General features: G+C 33.6%; 1 protein-coding gene across 4 annotated transcripts in view; it reads right to left on the bottom strand.

Annotated features, from left to right (window-relative positions):
* Positions 1-13,110, bottom strand: part of CDK13 (cyclin dependent kinase 13) — a 122,510-nt gene that overhangs the window by 29,243 nt on the left and 80,157 nt on the right. For all 4 annotated transcript variants that reach the window (XM_070369341.1, XM_070369343.1, XM_070369342.1 and 1 more), the window contains exons 6-7: positions 7,784-7,973; positions 6,436-6,492 (exon numbers count right to left, since the gene is read on the bottom strand). In XM_070369341.1, the coding sequence (XP_070225442.1) occupies positions 6,436-6,492; positions 7,784-7,973 (247 nt within the window). The remainder of the gene's footprint in view (positions 1-6,435; positions 6,493-7,783; positions 7,974-13,110) is intronic.

The following is a 13,110-nucleotide window of genomic DNA, read 5'->3' as shown; positions in this document are numbered from 1 at the left end:
CCCGCCATGCTCACAATGACCCTTCAGAAACTATTTTATTTGCTTTTTAGTATTTAGTACTTTAAATTCTTTCTTCTACCCAATAGGTTCGTGGTCTACCTTCTTTCATGATCGTGTAAATGAGACCAGGGACTTGGTCAATCTTTTATATCTCTTAATACGCAGCCAACAGGTATTACCTGGGTCAGTGTTTGGCATATAGTAAGTACTTATTAATATTCTTAATCAACTGACTTATGCCATAACTATCAATATATAACAATAAACACAATCTTTTCTTCATGCCCTTTTCCCATTCCCTTCTAATTTTATCCCACTTTCCTCCTTTTGATATTTTCTTAGAAAAATAAATTTCTGTATCATAAGATTGCTACAGAAAAATATAAGTAATTTTTTTTCCAATTGCTGTCATCTTAGGATCACTTGCACATTATAACACATGCAAATTTAGAAGTCCTATAAATACCTATGTCTTAACATAAAAGGAAATTTATTATCTTGTAAACCTGCTTCCCATTTCCTGTCTCAGCAAACAGCATCACAGTTTATGGCAGAGACTACAAAGCTGTTTCCTAAAATCTGTTCTTCCTTTCTTTGACGGGAGCTGCCCACCTACACTACATCTCTCATCCTCACTGCAGTTAAGTATGGCCTTGTGCCCAAGTTCTTGCCAAAGGAAAGTGAACACAGGTACCATTTCTAGCTTGGCTCACAACACCACTCCTTTCTCTTTTCTAGCTTCAAGCTGACAGACATGGTGACCGACTTGGAAGGCATGTGAAGAAAGACAGCAAATCTTCCAATCTGGATCCTTAAATGACTGTGTGAAGCAGAGTCAACATTTCCTCTAATAATATGGTAAATTATTCTCAATTTTGCATCAAGGTAAAGTAACAACTATTCCAGATTATTGAGTGAGAAATACAAACTTTTTATTCTTTAAGCCACTGAATTCTGAGGTTCTCTTTGTTATAAATTTAGTTTACCCTAATTAATAAGTCATTTATTCAGTTCCTTAAGCAGAAATCTTACCATAGGGGTAAAGGCAGGAATATGTCTACCAACATGTCAACCATCAAATTCTAACAATTCTGTATCTTATGATGAAATTCATCTCCATCTTTACAACAGCTATGCCCATTGCCTAGTTTAGCTATGATTATCCTACCGAGGTTTATTCAATAGCTTTATAACTGATTGCCCTTGCTTACAGGCTTACAAGGTCAATTTACTTTCCAAAGTACAGCCAAAGTGATAATATAAAATAAAATGCTGATGTTTACACCTTCAATACCCACTGCTGTCTCCAGGAGAATATCCACATGAGACCTATAAAATTACTTGGTTCTTGCTCTGACTACACTTGACTATCATTTCCCTGAGAAGGCTGAGCAAATGCTTATTTCTAGAACTAGGAGACAGAGCCAGGGAGAGAAGAGAACTGGCAAAAGAACTTTAAAAAAGACAGGGATGTTTTAATTATGTTTTAAATGTTTTAATAAACATTGAAGTAAGTTTTTAAATATATTTTTAAAGTTAATACTCTCCCTCCCTCTGGGTCGTCCCAGTGCACCAGCCCCAAGCATCCGTGCATCAAACCTGGACTGGCGACTCGTTTCATACATGATATTATACATGTTTCAATGGGTAGGGGAGGGAGGAGGGAGGAGGGTTCAGGATGGGGAACGCGGGTATACCTGTGGCGGATTCATTTCAATATTTGGCAAAACTAATACAATATTGTAAAGTTTAAAAATAAAATAAAATTAAAAAAATAAATAAAGTTAATACTGACCAGAGACAACAAAAATGACTTTTTATTAAAGTCAAAGAAAAACTTATGATAATTTACACAAAACTTTCACAAAATTGTGTCATGCCTCAGTTTTATCTTAGTGCTTAATGAGGAAAAAGCAAACACAGAGAAAGTATGCAGACAGGACTCTAATATAAAAGAAAACTCAAAGGTAGATGGAATTAGCAGTGAATAAGACCAATCTTGAATTACCCAATGTAATAATCATTTATAGTGTTATCAAGAGAATATTTCATTATATGATTAGGATACTGTGTTTACAAATGTAAAAACAAAAGTATAAGACACTGAAACTGTTTTGAAACTAGGACATTTAAATTCCAAGAAAGCTAAAATACTGAGGTAATAATGAAAATAGATCATCCAAAGTTAGACAAATAAATGAAAATCCAGAGTCCTCAAAACTAAACATTTAGAACTTGGTCTACTGGTTTGGCTACTCACAGTCAACATCCTAAAGATGGTTTTGTTTAGATCACAAAGAGAAAACACAAACTGAAGTGACACCATACATCTGACGATTTTTTTTTGCTTCATGGACTAAAAAAATTGTGGTATTGACATGTCTACCCAGTCTTTTCACACACACACAGAAAAAAACAAATTCACCCCTACTAAAAAAGAAACAACATTGAAAAATATACAGTGAGGTTCTTAGTATTACAGAATAAACTAATACTTAAAACAATCCTAAAAATAAAAAAAAGAATTTTTTCATTCCAATTTATTCCCACAATTAAATTCCAAGCAATAAATTCCATATCCTAGCAGACAGACACACATAAAACCCCTCAGACATTAAATTAGAAAACAAAGAACAGTAACTCTAACAAGCTGTTACTCTCAGATGGCTAGAAACTAACTTTGTAAAAATCCAGAAATAATGGTCTCAACATTGAATATTCTGATTTTCAACTTCTACTGAGTATCTTCTGCAAATAAGTCTCATTAACAGTTTTTGGGGAAAAAAAGCAGACACTATTTCTTTAGTCCACTAGGGAAGTGACACCACCACCAGTTATTTTTCAAAGCTTCTACTTTAATGTGGCTAATTAGATAATAAATTGTAAAGTCATCAGACTTATAAATAATTTTCATGGTAAATTGCAGGTAATTTTAAATATCTGATGCTATCAAAATATTGTTAGATAGACAAGGTGATTTAAGGGAGATTCAGAAATGGAAGTATCACACAACTTGCTGGAAGACTAAATGAGTATATTTTATTTGGCAAAAATAAAATATAATATTTGAAGGGCCAACAACTAATCTTAATATAATTAATACAACATATTCAAGGATCAGAATTAATCAAGCAGTTACCATGAATATGTTTTATGTTTTAAGGCATATAAAACACAAAAGTTTAAAATAATGATACCTATCTTTAAATAATTACAACTTTAGCTCTAGTGAAAAGACAAGAACAGAAAATGACCAGCCCTAAGGAGGCAATTAATTCTGAACATAATTTCATCTAGAACCTGGACAAGCAGTAACAGGTGGCTCTCCCATTCATACCCTACATAGGTTTGGGAAAATTTAGTTTTGGCTTTAACGGCAATCTTATGAAAAGCCTCTAGATGGCAATATTGCCTTCAAATGTTTAAAAATCTTTTATTCATGTTAACTTTCAGAACCAAGAAATAATACATGTTTTTCAATAAACTATAAATATCTTAGATATTTGAAATCCTTTATCTTAAAAGTTGAGAATAATGAAATACAGAGAGATTAACTGACTTGTTCAATATTCCACAACTGGTAAAACAGCAATGCCAGGCCTAGAGCCAAAGTTTCCTAATTTAGGCCTAAGGATTTTGAGTTCTTAGCATTAAAGAAGTAAATGTTCTAAGCTATAGTTTCTTCTCTAAAAGTGAAATTAATTTCAACTTCTATACAAACTGTATTTTTTTCTTCATATGAGTCAATCACATAAAGAGAAAAAGAAACCCCACTACTTAGAAAAGCACTGGGGCCAAGACCTAGTAAAATAAACACTCAGAAAGAGGGTTTATCATTGTGGCTGAAAGTCCTGGGAAAAGTTGGACCTAAACAAGCTACTAAAAAACTGAACGGATATGAGAAAATGGGGCAAAAGCTCCCATTCTCAAGTTCTTTTTTCCCCCCCAAGGCCAAATAAGGCAAAGCATTAATACTGATGTTCAAAATGAGAAAATGATTCTTCAACTTTAAAGGAATTGTTTTCCCCCCAGTGGTTCACCTTTTTTCTATTGTAGCACACAGGACATTAGAGATTCATATTGGTCACCCTCTACTTCATGTTCAATTCCTACACACTAGCTGTAGCTCTGTCCAGTTTTTCTCACTCAAAAAAAGACATACCAAATCAAATTACAGTGATAAGCTGAAATTTGCTCTATTTTAAAGCAAAAAAAACCTAGGATAATTTCTTGAATACTTCATTCTATCTGTAATAGCTAATTATACTCAGAAAGTTTTTCAAAGTTATCTTAATATTTAGATCGGGATATTATGGTTTCTTTCTGGTTCTAATAACAAAGAAATATGGATGAAAATCATTTGCTGTGTATTTCAAGAAATATCTAGAGAATTTGGGATAATACAGTGAATCTGCTAAAGGCAGTGAAATTCAGTATTATTAAAATTTACTAGAATAATATGTTTAAAGTCATCCCATTAAGTTAAGCCTACTTCTTTACTGATTTTAAAGAAATCAGAATTATTTGAATCTGAAAAAAGTAATTTTTTAAAACTATATAACCCTGAAGGATAGGATATCTGCTTGTAAAACAAAATGATACACCAAGTTTTTAACTTGCAAATTTGAATAGGCAGAAAATTTCAGTATACATTACCTGAAAATGCAAAGTTATGGGATTTTAAATTCTCAATTCAGCAAGACAATGAGGACCAAGCCTCAGTTAACACGCCAAACCCCTGACACTTCACTGAAACCCTACATTCCATTAAAAAAAAAATTCAGTGGGAGAGTGGATTCAGACATAAAATTTGGCTCTACAGGTTTTCTGAAACATACTTATTCCAATGTAGACAAATATCTGCATAAAAAGAATCATCAGATGGAAAATGGTAATTTAGCTGTTCTCCATCTCCACTGAAACCTAATATGAAAACAAGAGGAATAGGATTTATAGTCAAAGTATGAGACATATACTTTTATTAAGAAAGGATAACAAAACTACTATGAAATCTCAGTGAACCAGCTATGCAAGTGAAGTTTTGGATTAAGTACACTTATGAACCTATATATTTTTTTTCTTCAAATTCTATCAAGAGGCATTATTATATATGATGGAAAGAATAAATAAGTGGAAGTTGGAAACTTCAAGCTACATACTCTAGATGATATTAACAAATACTTTTGAATATTTCAAGTCACTCAATCCTTTCTGGGTCTGTTTTCTCAAATGGAAATGAAGCTGTTAAGCTCTAGAACAACTGAAGCAAACAAGCAAAAGCATACAACCTTTCCTTTAAATATTAATTAGGTAAAACAAATAAAGGCAGAAAAGCTAGGGCTAAAGTACATATAGGGGACTGGAACACTGTCTTTTACAACCTGTCCATACCATGGTCTGAGGTTAAAAAGAACTCTAATGTATCCCAAACATACCATTTAAAAACCTCTAAATTCTAAAAATAATTTTCAGAGTTATGTCACAGGCACTACAAGATTAAAATATAAACCAATTTTTAATTCTAAAAAAGTACTTTTAAAAAGAATTTGTTTTTCAAGTAAGCAGAAACTGGCAAACATTCAGTGAACATAAATACTTATTGTTAGGAATTCCAAATTAACTGACACTTTACTATATCTAATTATGATTACACTAAGTAAATTACAGAATTGTCATAAACAATTTACATATATATAACATATATCAATATAAAGAAACAACACTGTCTGACAAGAAAGGAATGGGCTAAACTGGAGATAATAAACCCAGTTAAATGCATAGTTTATCTACATAAGCTGCACTATTTCAGAAAAATATTTTATTTTGAAATTCCGTATTATTCTTCTGAGAATAATCCTTGTAAGACAAGTCATATTTCAGTACCATCATCCCTTGGAGCTAAATGGGATACAAATCCCAACCTTAGCCAGAGACTCCACACAAAGAAGTAGGTTGTTTAAGTAAAAGGTTCTAAGGAATTTAACAGACACAACTAGAGATATAACTATTGTTAAAAAAATGTTTAAGGAAATTCAAAATAATAACTAAAACAAAAAATAAGCTTAAACATGTAGCATAAACAGCATTTACTAAGGTTTTTCATTAAACACAAAATTACAAACATCTTAATGTCTAGATACACATTAGAAATTTAAGCATTAATTCTTTTTAAAAAATTCCTAAGCTCATTTAAGAAACTTTTAAAAGAAAATTATATTTACCTCGAGATATTAAAAATCTTTTATTTTTACATTGATTTAATGTACAAATTCTTATAAATAGTCAACCCAACATGATATAAAACTTCATTATTTTATGTATTTAACCATGAAAAGAAAATTCCCCTTTTGTTAAAAAAATATCAATAAGGTATTCTTAATATAGCTTCTAAACTGTTCACTAATGTCTACAATATTCATTTGAAAACATTCTTACCTTTCTTCTGAGCTATACAATCGAGCAAGTCCAAAATCTGCAAGCTTTATCTGTCCTCTGATGGAAGTAAGATAAAATCAACAAAAAGTATTAGTTTATTCTGAATTGATGGTACACATTCTCTTCTATTTCTAAAACTACTTAGTAACTTTGATTACATTGCAGTACCCAAGGCTCTATAGGAAAAAGCAAACAGATAAGCTCACAACAATATAAGGCAAAAAAAATCAGTACTTTTCTTTGAATAATTTCAGCTACTATTATATCAGTACTATTATTATATATATTATTACACATAAAAGTACTAATATAAGAAGTTTCTCAGTATTATCCAGTTCCTATTTAGAAAAGTACACTTCAATGAAAATTAACAAAGTGAAGCAACTTGTATTACTTTAGTAATAATACAGATTACCTGTTAAATTCCAGCCAAAAATGCACAAAACCAAATCATATCATTTTAAATTTATGTTCAATTTTCCAATTCTTAAGAGTGACTAGGTGCTCTACAGAATACTTCCTATTAACTAAAATCAGGATCAGGCATGCCTCACTTTAACAAACATTAGCAATTACAATAGAATTATCAGAGTTCAGCTTATGCTACCAGTAAAATATTTAACATAAACTTTGACTATATATGTAGGTACATACATACATGTATATAAACACTTCAAAAATAGTTCACTTAAAAACTGTGATGACTTTTTAAAAAAATCCAAATTAAGAAAGATTCTAAAATCCATTTTTAATCTAGAACTAAAATCATATTGTTAGAAGAACCATTCATATCATTTGGAAGACTATCACACAAGAAGGTCAACTAAGTATTGGGAGCTGGGAGGTGCTTATAATGCTCAGTAGTCTTTCCTTCCCTTTCTCTCCTCCACTGAGGTATGACAGTTGTTCTTCAGCAACAACAACAAAAGGAGGGGTTAAATAGTTTTCCCCAGTTCACTTTAACTAGTATATCGTTTATGGATACTAGTATATAGATTCAAACTACTCTGTGGATTCAAACTCAGGCCTTTATGACTCCTAAATCCCTATAAGGTTAAAAAGAGTCTAAAGTTCTTCAGAGGTTTGATCCACTTTAATTCTATTAAATTGCTTAGATTGAGGAGATGGAATTTCAACAAGTCAACAAAGTTTATCCTACATACATTACAAACTATTACTGGAAGTTAATTAATTGAAGTATATTTAACACAACTTCAGATGTAGTCCAAACTGTAATACTGATTATGTTAAAAATATTTTAAGCAATAAAAAACTAATTTTTAAATTTCATCAAGGTAGATAATATATAAGATTCATTTTAAAAATATATGTCAAACTTTTATCATACCTATTGTTTAGAAGAATATTTGAACATTTAATATCTCGATGCAAAAAGTTCTTCTTATGACAATAATCCAGACCTTCCATGAGCTGTCTCATAAATGACTTTATGTGATTTTCATTAAAATGAACCAAGCCTGATTCCAACAGTCCCATCAGATCATGGTCCATATATTCAAACACCAAATAAAATGCACCTAAGAACAAGAATAATTAATACATTGAAGATTTTATTCTTATAACTTTACTACAGGTTCAAAATTTAAAAAAAAAAAAGTGCTGGGGAGAAAACTAATCCTTTAAAAGAACTGATACTTTTGTCATTTAATAATGTTTACTCTCTTCTCTCTGAATCTAGTATCAATAACATCCAAAGGAAATATCTAACCAACTTTCTTCCCCTAAAGAAAATTGCTATGATATAAAATCAACACGGCTAATTTTCACACTGCATAGTTTCTGGGTATGATTAATATAAAATAAATTCTTAGCTGTTTTACTTACTGAACAAACCGTTTCTTGGCAAAAGCTGAAAAAAATTAGTATAGTTCATCAAAGAAAATTTAAAGATGTTACAAGGGTTACTTTTAATTAAAAAATTAGTCTGGGTCCAGTTGGGCTTTATATGTCTTCTAGTAAGTCTTCAATAAATGCAAAATTTAATTCTTTTATGCAGCTCCAGAGTATGTGAAAGCATACAAATTACAGCTTAATTTTATAAAATCAACGTATTAATCCTACTGCTAAAACATACAACAGCACATAGCACACACACACGATACAAATGATAAATTCAAAATTCTTAAACGCAACTTGCGGAAACTGAGTCCAAAGCTATTGTCTATACATATCTAACTCAAGCAGTTTAATTTACCAATTCAAGACTGAAAAAGCTAATAAAATTCCATACATCTATCTTTCAAAGTAAAAAAGCTATCAATACACCAAAAAGACATCGGAAGAAAGTTCACAATCAGTTCCTGATGAAAAACAGAGCAAAGGGGATTGCCTGGCAGTCCAGTGGTCAGAACAAAGCAATTTCACAGCAGGGCCTAGGTTTAATCCGTGCTCTGGGGATCCTGCAAGTCAGGTGGCAAGGCAAAAAAACAAAAATAAAAAAACAACTAGAGCAAAGACTTCATAGTAACCTTCCATTAGGATATTTTCTTAAAAGTTTATAATGGTATTTCCCTGAAACAAACAATTACTGTCATATTTAACAGTAAAATGCAAGTGTTCCACACAAGACTAGAATGTTCATTATTACTAACTGTTCTACAACTTACTAAGTAAAATTAAAAACAAATATTGAAAGTGAAAAAAACAAGATTACTGGTAGGAGAGATGACAATCTCCACAGATTCAAAAGAATTTTTAAAAAAGAAAAAGATACATTAGAAACAGTGTACAAAAAAGGTTAGGCCAGGGGCTTCCCTTGCGGCTCACCTGCTAAAGAATCTGCCTGCAATGCAGGAGACCTGGGTGCGATCCCTGGGTTGGGAAGATCCCATGGAGAAGGGAAAGCCTACCCACTCCAGTATTCTGCCCTGGAGAATTCCATGGACTATATATAGTCTATGAGGTTGCAGAGAGTCGGACAGGACTGAATGACTTTCACACAAAAAAAGACTTCTTACATGCCAGCAACAATTAGAACTTAAAATTAGAAACAATTAGAAAATAAAATTAAAATGACTCCACAACAGAAGAACAAATACTAAAATTGACACATGGACATCACCAGATGGTCAACACCAAAAAAAAATTATCTTCTTTGCAGCCAAAGATGGAGAAGCTCTATACAGTCAGCAAAAGAAAGACCAGGAGCTGGCTGTGGCTCAGATCATGAAGTCTTTATTGCCAAATTCAGACTAAAATTGATGAAATCAGGGAAAACCACTAGACCATTCAGGTATGATATAAATCAAATCCCTTATGACTATACAGTGAAGTGAGAAATGGATTTAAGGGACTAGATCTGATAGACACAGTGCCTGATGAACTACAGATGGAGATTTATGACACCGTACAGGAGACAAGAATCAAGACCATCCCCAAGAAAAAGAAATGCAAAAAAGCAAAATGGCTGTCTGAGGCCTTACAAATAGCTGTGAAAAGGAGAGAAGCAAAAAGCAAAAGAGAAAAGGAAAGATATAAGCATCTGAATGCAGAGTTCCAAAGAATAGCAAGGAGAGATAAGAAAACCATCCTCAGCAATCAATGCAAAGAAATAGAAGAAAACAATAGAATGGGAAGGACTAGAGATCTCTTCAAGAAAATTAGAGATACCAAGGGAACATTTATTGCAAAGATGGGCACAATGAAGGACAGAAATTGTATGTACCTAACAGAAGCAGAAGATATTTAGATGGCAAGAATACACAGAAGAACTGTACAAAAAAGATCTTCATGACACAGATGATCATGATGGTGTGATCACCCACCTAGAGCCAGACATCCTGGAATGTGAAGTCAAGTGGGCCTTCGGAAGCATTACTACGAACAAAGCTACTGGAGGTGATAGAATTCCAGTTGAGCTATTTCAAATCCTAAAAGGTGATGCTGTACAAGTGTTGCACTCACTATGTCAGCAAATTTGGAAAACTCAGCAGTGGCCACAGGACTGGAAAAGGTCAGTTTTCATTCCAATCCCAAAGAAGGTTAATGCCAAAGAATGTTCAAACTACCACACAATTGCACTTATCTCACATGCTAATAAAGTAATGCTCAATATTCTCCAAGCCAGGCTTTAACAGTATGTGAACCATGAACTTCCAGATGTTCAAGCTGGTTTTTGAAAAGGCAGAGGAACCAGAGATCAAATTGCCAACATCCGTTGCATCATCGAAAAAGCAAAAGAGTTCCAGAAAAACATCTACTTCTGTTTTATTGACTATGCCAAAGCCTTTGACTGTGTGGATCACAACAAACTGAGGAAAATTCTTAAAGAGATGGGAATACCAGTCCGCCTGAGCTCTTGAGAAATCTGTATGCAGGTTAGGAAGGAACAGTTAGAACTGGACATGGAACAACAAATGGACTGATTCCCAATAGGGAAAGGGGTACGTCAAGGCTGTATACTGTCACCCTGCTTATTTAACTTAATGCCAAGTACATCATGGGAAATGCTGGGCTGGATGAAGCACAAGCTGGAATCAAAAGATTGCTGGGGGAAACATCAATAAACTCAGATATGCAGATGACACCACCCTTATGGGAGAAAGCGAAGAAAAACTAAAGAGCCTCTTGATGAAAGTGAAAGAGGAAAGTGAAAAAGTTGACCTAAAATTCAACATTCAGAAAACTAAGATCATGGCATCTGGTCTCATCACTTCATGACAAATAGATGGGGAAACAGTGGAAACAGTGACACGCTTTATTTTGGGGGGCTCCTGCAGATGGGGACCGCAGCCATGAAATTAAAAGACGCTTGCTCCTTGGAAGGAAAGTTATGACCAACCAAGACAGCATATTAGAAAGCAGAGACACTACTTTGCCAACAAAGGTCCATCTAGTCAAACCTATGGTTTTTCCAGTAGTCATGTATGGATGTGAGCGTTGGACTGTGAAGAAGGCTGAGCACAGAAGAATTGATGCTTTTGAACTGTGGTGCTGGAGAAGACTCTTGAGAGTCCCTTGGACTGCAAGGAAATCAGTCCTGAATATTCACTGGAAGGACTGATGTTGAAGCTGAAACTACAATACTTTGGCCACTTGATGCCAAGAGCTGACTCATTTGAAAAGACCCTGATGCTGGGAAAGATTGAAGGCGGGAGGAGAATGGGACAACAGAGGATGAGATGGTTGGATGGCATCACTGACTCAATGGATATGAGTATGAGTAAACTCCAGGCATTGGTGATGGACAGTCCATGGGGTCACAGAGAGTCAGACACGAACGAGCGACTGAACTGAACTGAACCAACAAAAGACCAGGACAACAATAGAAAATGAAAAATTAATGAACTGTCAATATGCAGATGCCTATGTATTTAATCTATTAATAAAAATACACAAATCATATACCACTTTTAACTAAGAGGAAAATATTTCCAAAGGAAATCAACACAGTATTAACAAAGGTATGACGTAAACATACACTGTTATATGCTGCCAGTAGTAAACTGGCATATTTACAAAATATAACTTGACAAAGGCACCCAAAGCTTTAAAAATCCTGTACCCTTTAACATAGCAAGGGCTTTTATAGATATTTAGCACAAAGAAATAAAGACATAAAAGATTTTTCTATAAGCATGTTCACTAAAAGTAATAATACCTAAAAACACTAAGCAAAAAAGAAAAACATGGTATATCTATACCATACCATGCACTCTGAAAAATATTGCAGAAGTATGTTGCTGATATGGAAATATACTGATGATACTGAGTTAAAGTAGATTATCAAAGATTACGCAGCTGATACCTCTATCTCACTATCTTTGATGGTATTAAGTAACACAGTTAATTATACAAAGAGTATCCACAGTTGAACAGCCCAATACAGTGACTACTAGCTACATATGGCTACTGCTTACTTGAAATGTGGATGTTCTAAATGTCCCTGAAATGTAAAACATACACTGATTTCAAAAACTCACTACAAGTAAAAAAATTAATATGTTGATAATTTGTTAAATTGTTTCCAAATGAAATAATTTATTGATATACTAAGTTAAATAAAAATATTATTAAAACTAACAGTTTTAAAAAATAAGTCTAACAGATTGTGTTAAGTTAAAACATAATGTCTTGCGTTCTATTTATACTTGTCCAACTCTTTGTGACCCCCTGGACTGTTGGCTGCCAGGCTCCTCTGTCCATGGGAATTCTGCAGGCAAGAACACTAGAGTGGGTTGCCATGTCCTCCTCCAGGGGATCTTCCCAACCCAGGGATTGAACCCAGGTCTCCTGCATTGCAGGCAGATTCTTTACCGTCTCAGACACCAGGGAAGCCCGTACTGAATTAGAGTAAGAACTGAAACATGAGCGCTAAAACTATCCCCACATGTAGATGACATGAACTTTTGTTCTCTGAAAAGACATACACATTCAATATAAAAAAATTATTAAAAACTTTTTGGATCATTTGCCCTATGAAGCCAGCCTCCAGGCTGTCAAATAATCAACTAACACTTGTGAAAGGTCCACACTAACAACTGAGACCTTCCCTCAACAGTGAATTACAATTTGCCAGCCACGTGAGAGAGCCAACCTGGAATAGATTCTCCAACCTTGGTTACACCTTCTAGTGATGATGCCCCAGTCAACATTTCACTGCAATTTTATGAAAGAATTCAAGTCAAAACTGACTAGCTATGGTTCCCAAATTCC

This window comes from Bos mutus, chromosome 4 (assembly GCF_027580195.1).
Source record: "Bos mutus isolate GX-2022 chromosome 4, NWIPB_WYAK_1.1, whole genome shotgun sequence".
NCBI classification, from domain to species: Eukaryota; Metazoa; Chordata; class Mammalia; order Artiodactyla; family Bovidae; genus Bos; species Bos mutus.
Note: the sequence above shows the minus strand (reverse complement) of the source record. Positions and strands in the feature narration are given on the sequence as shown.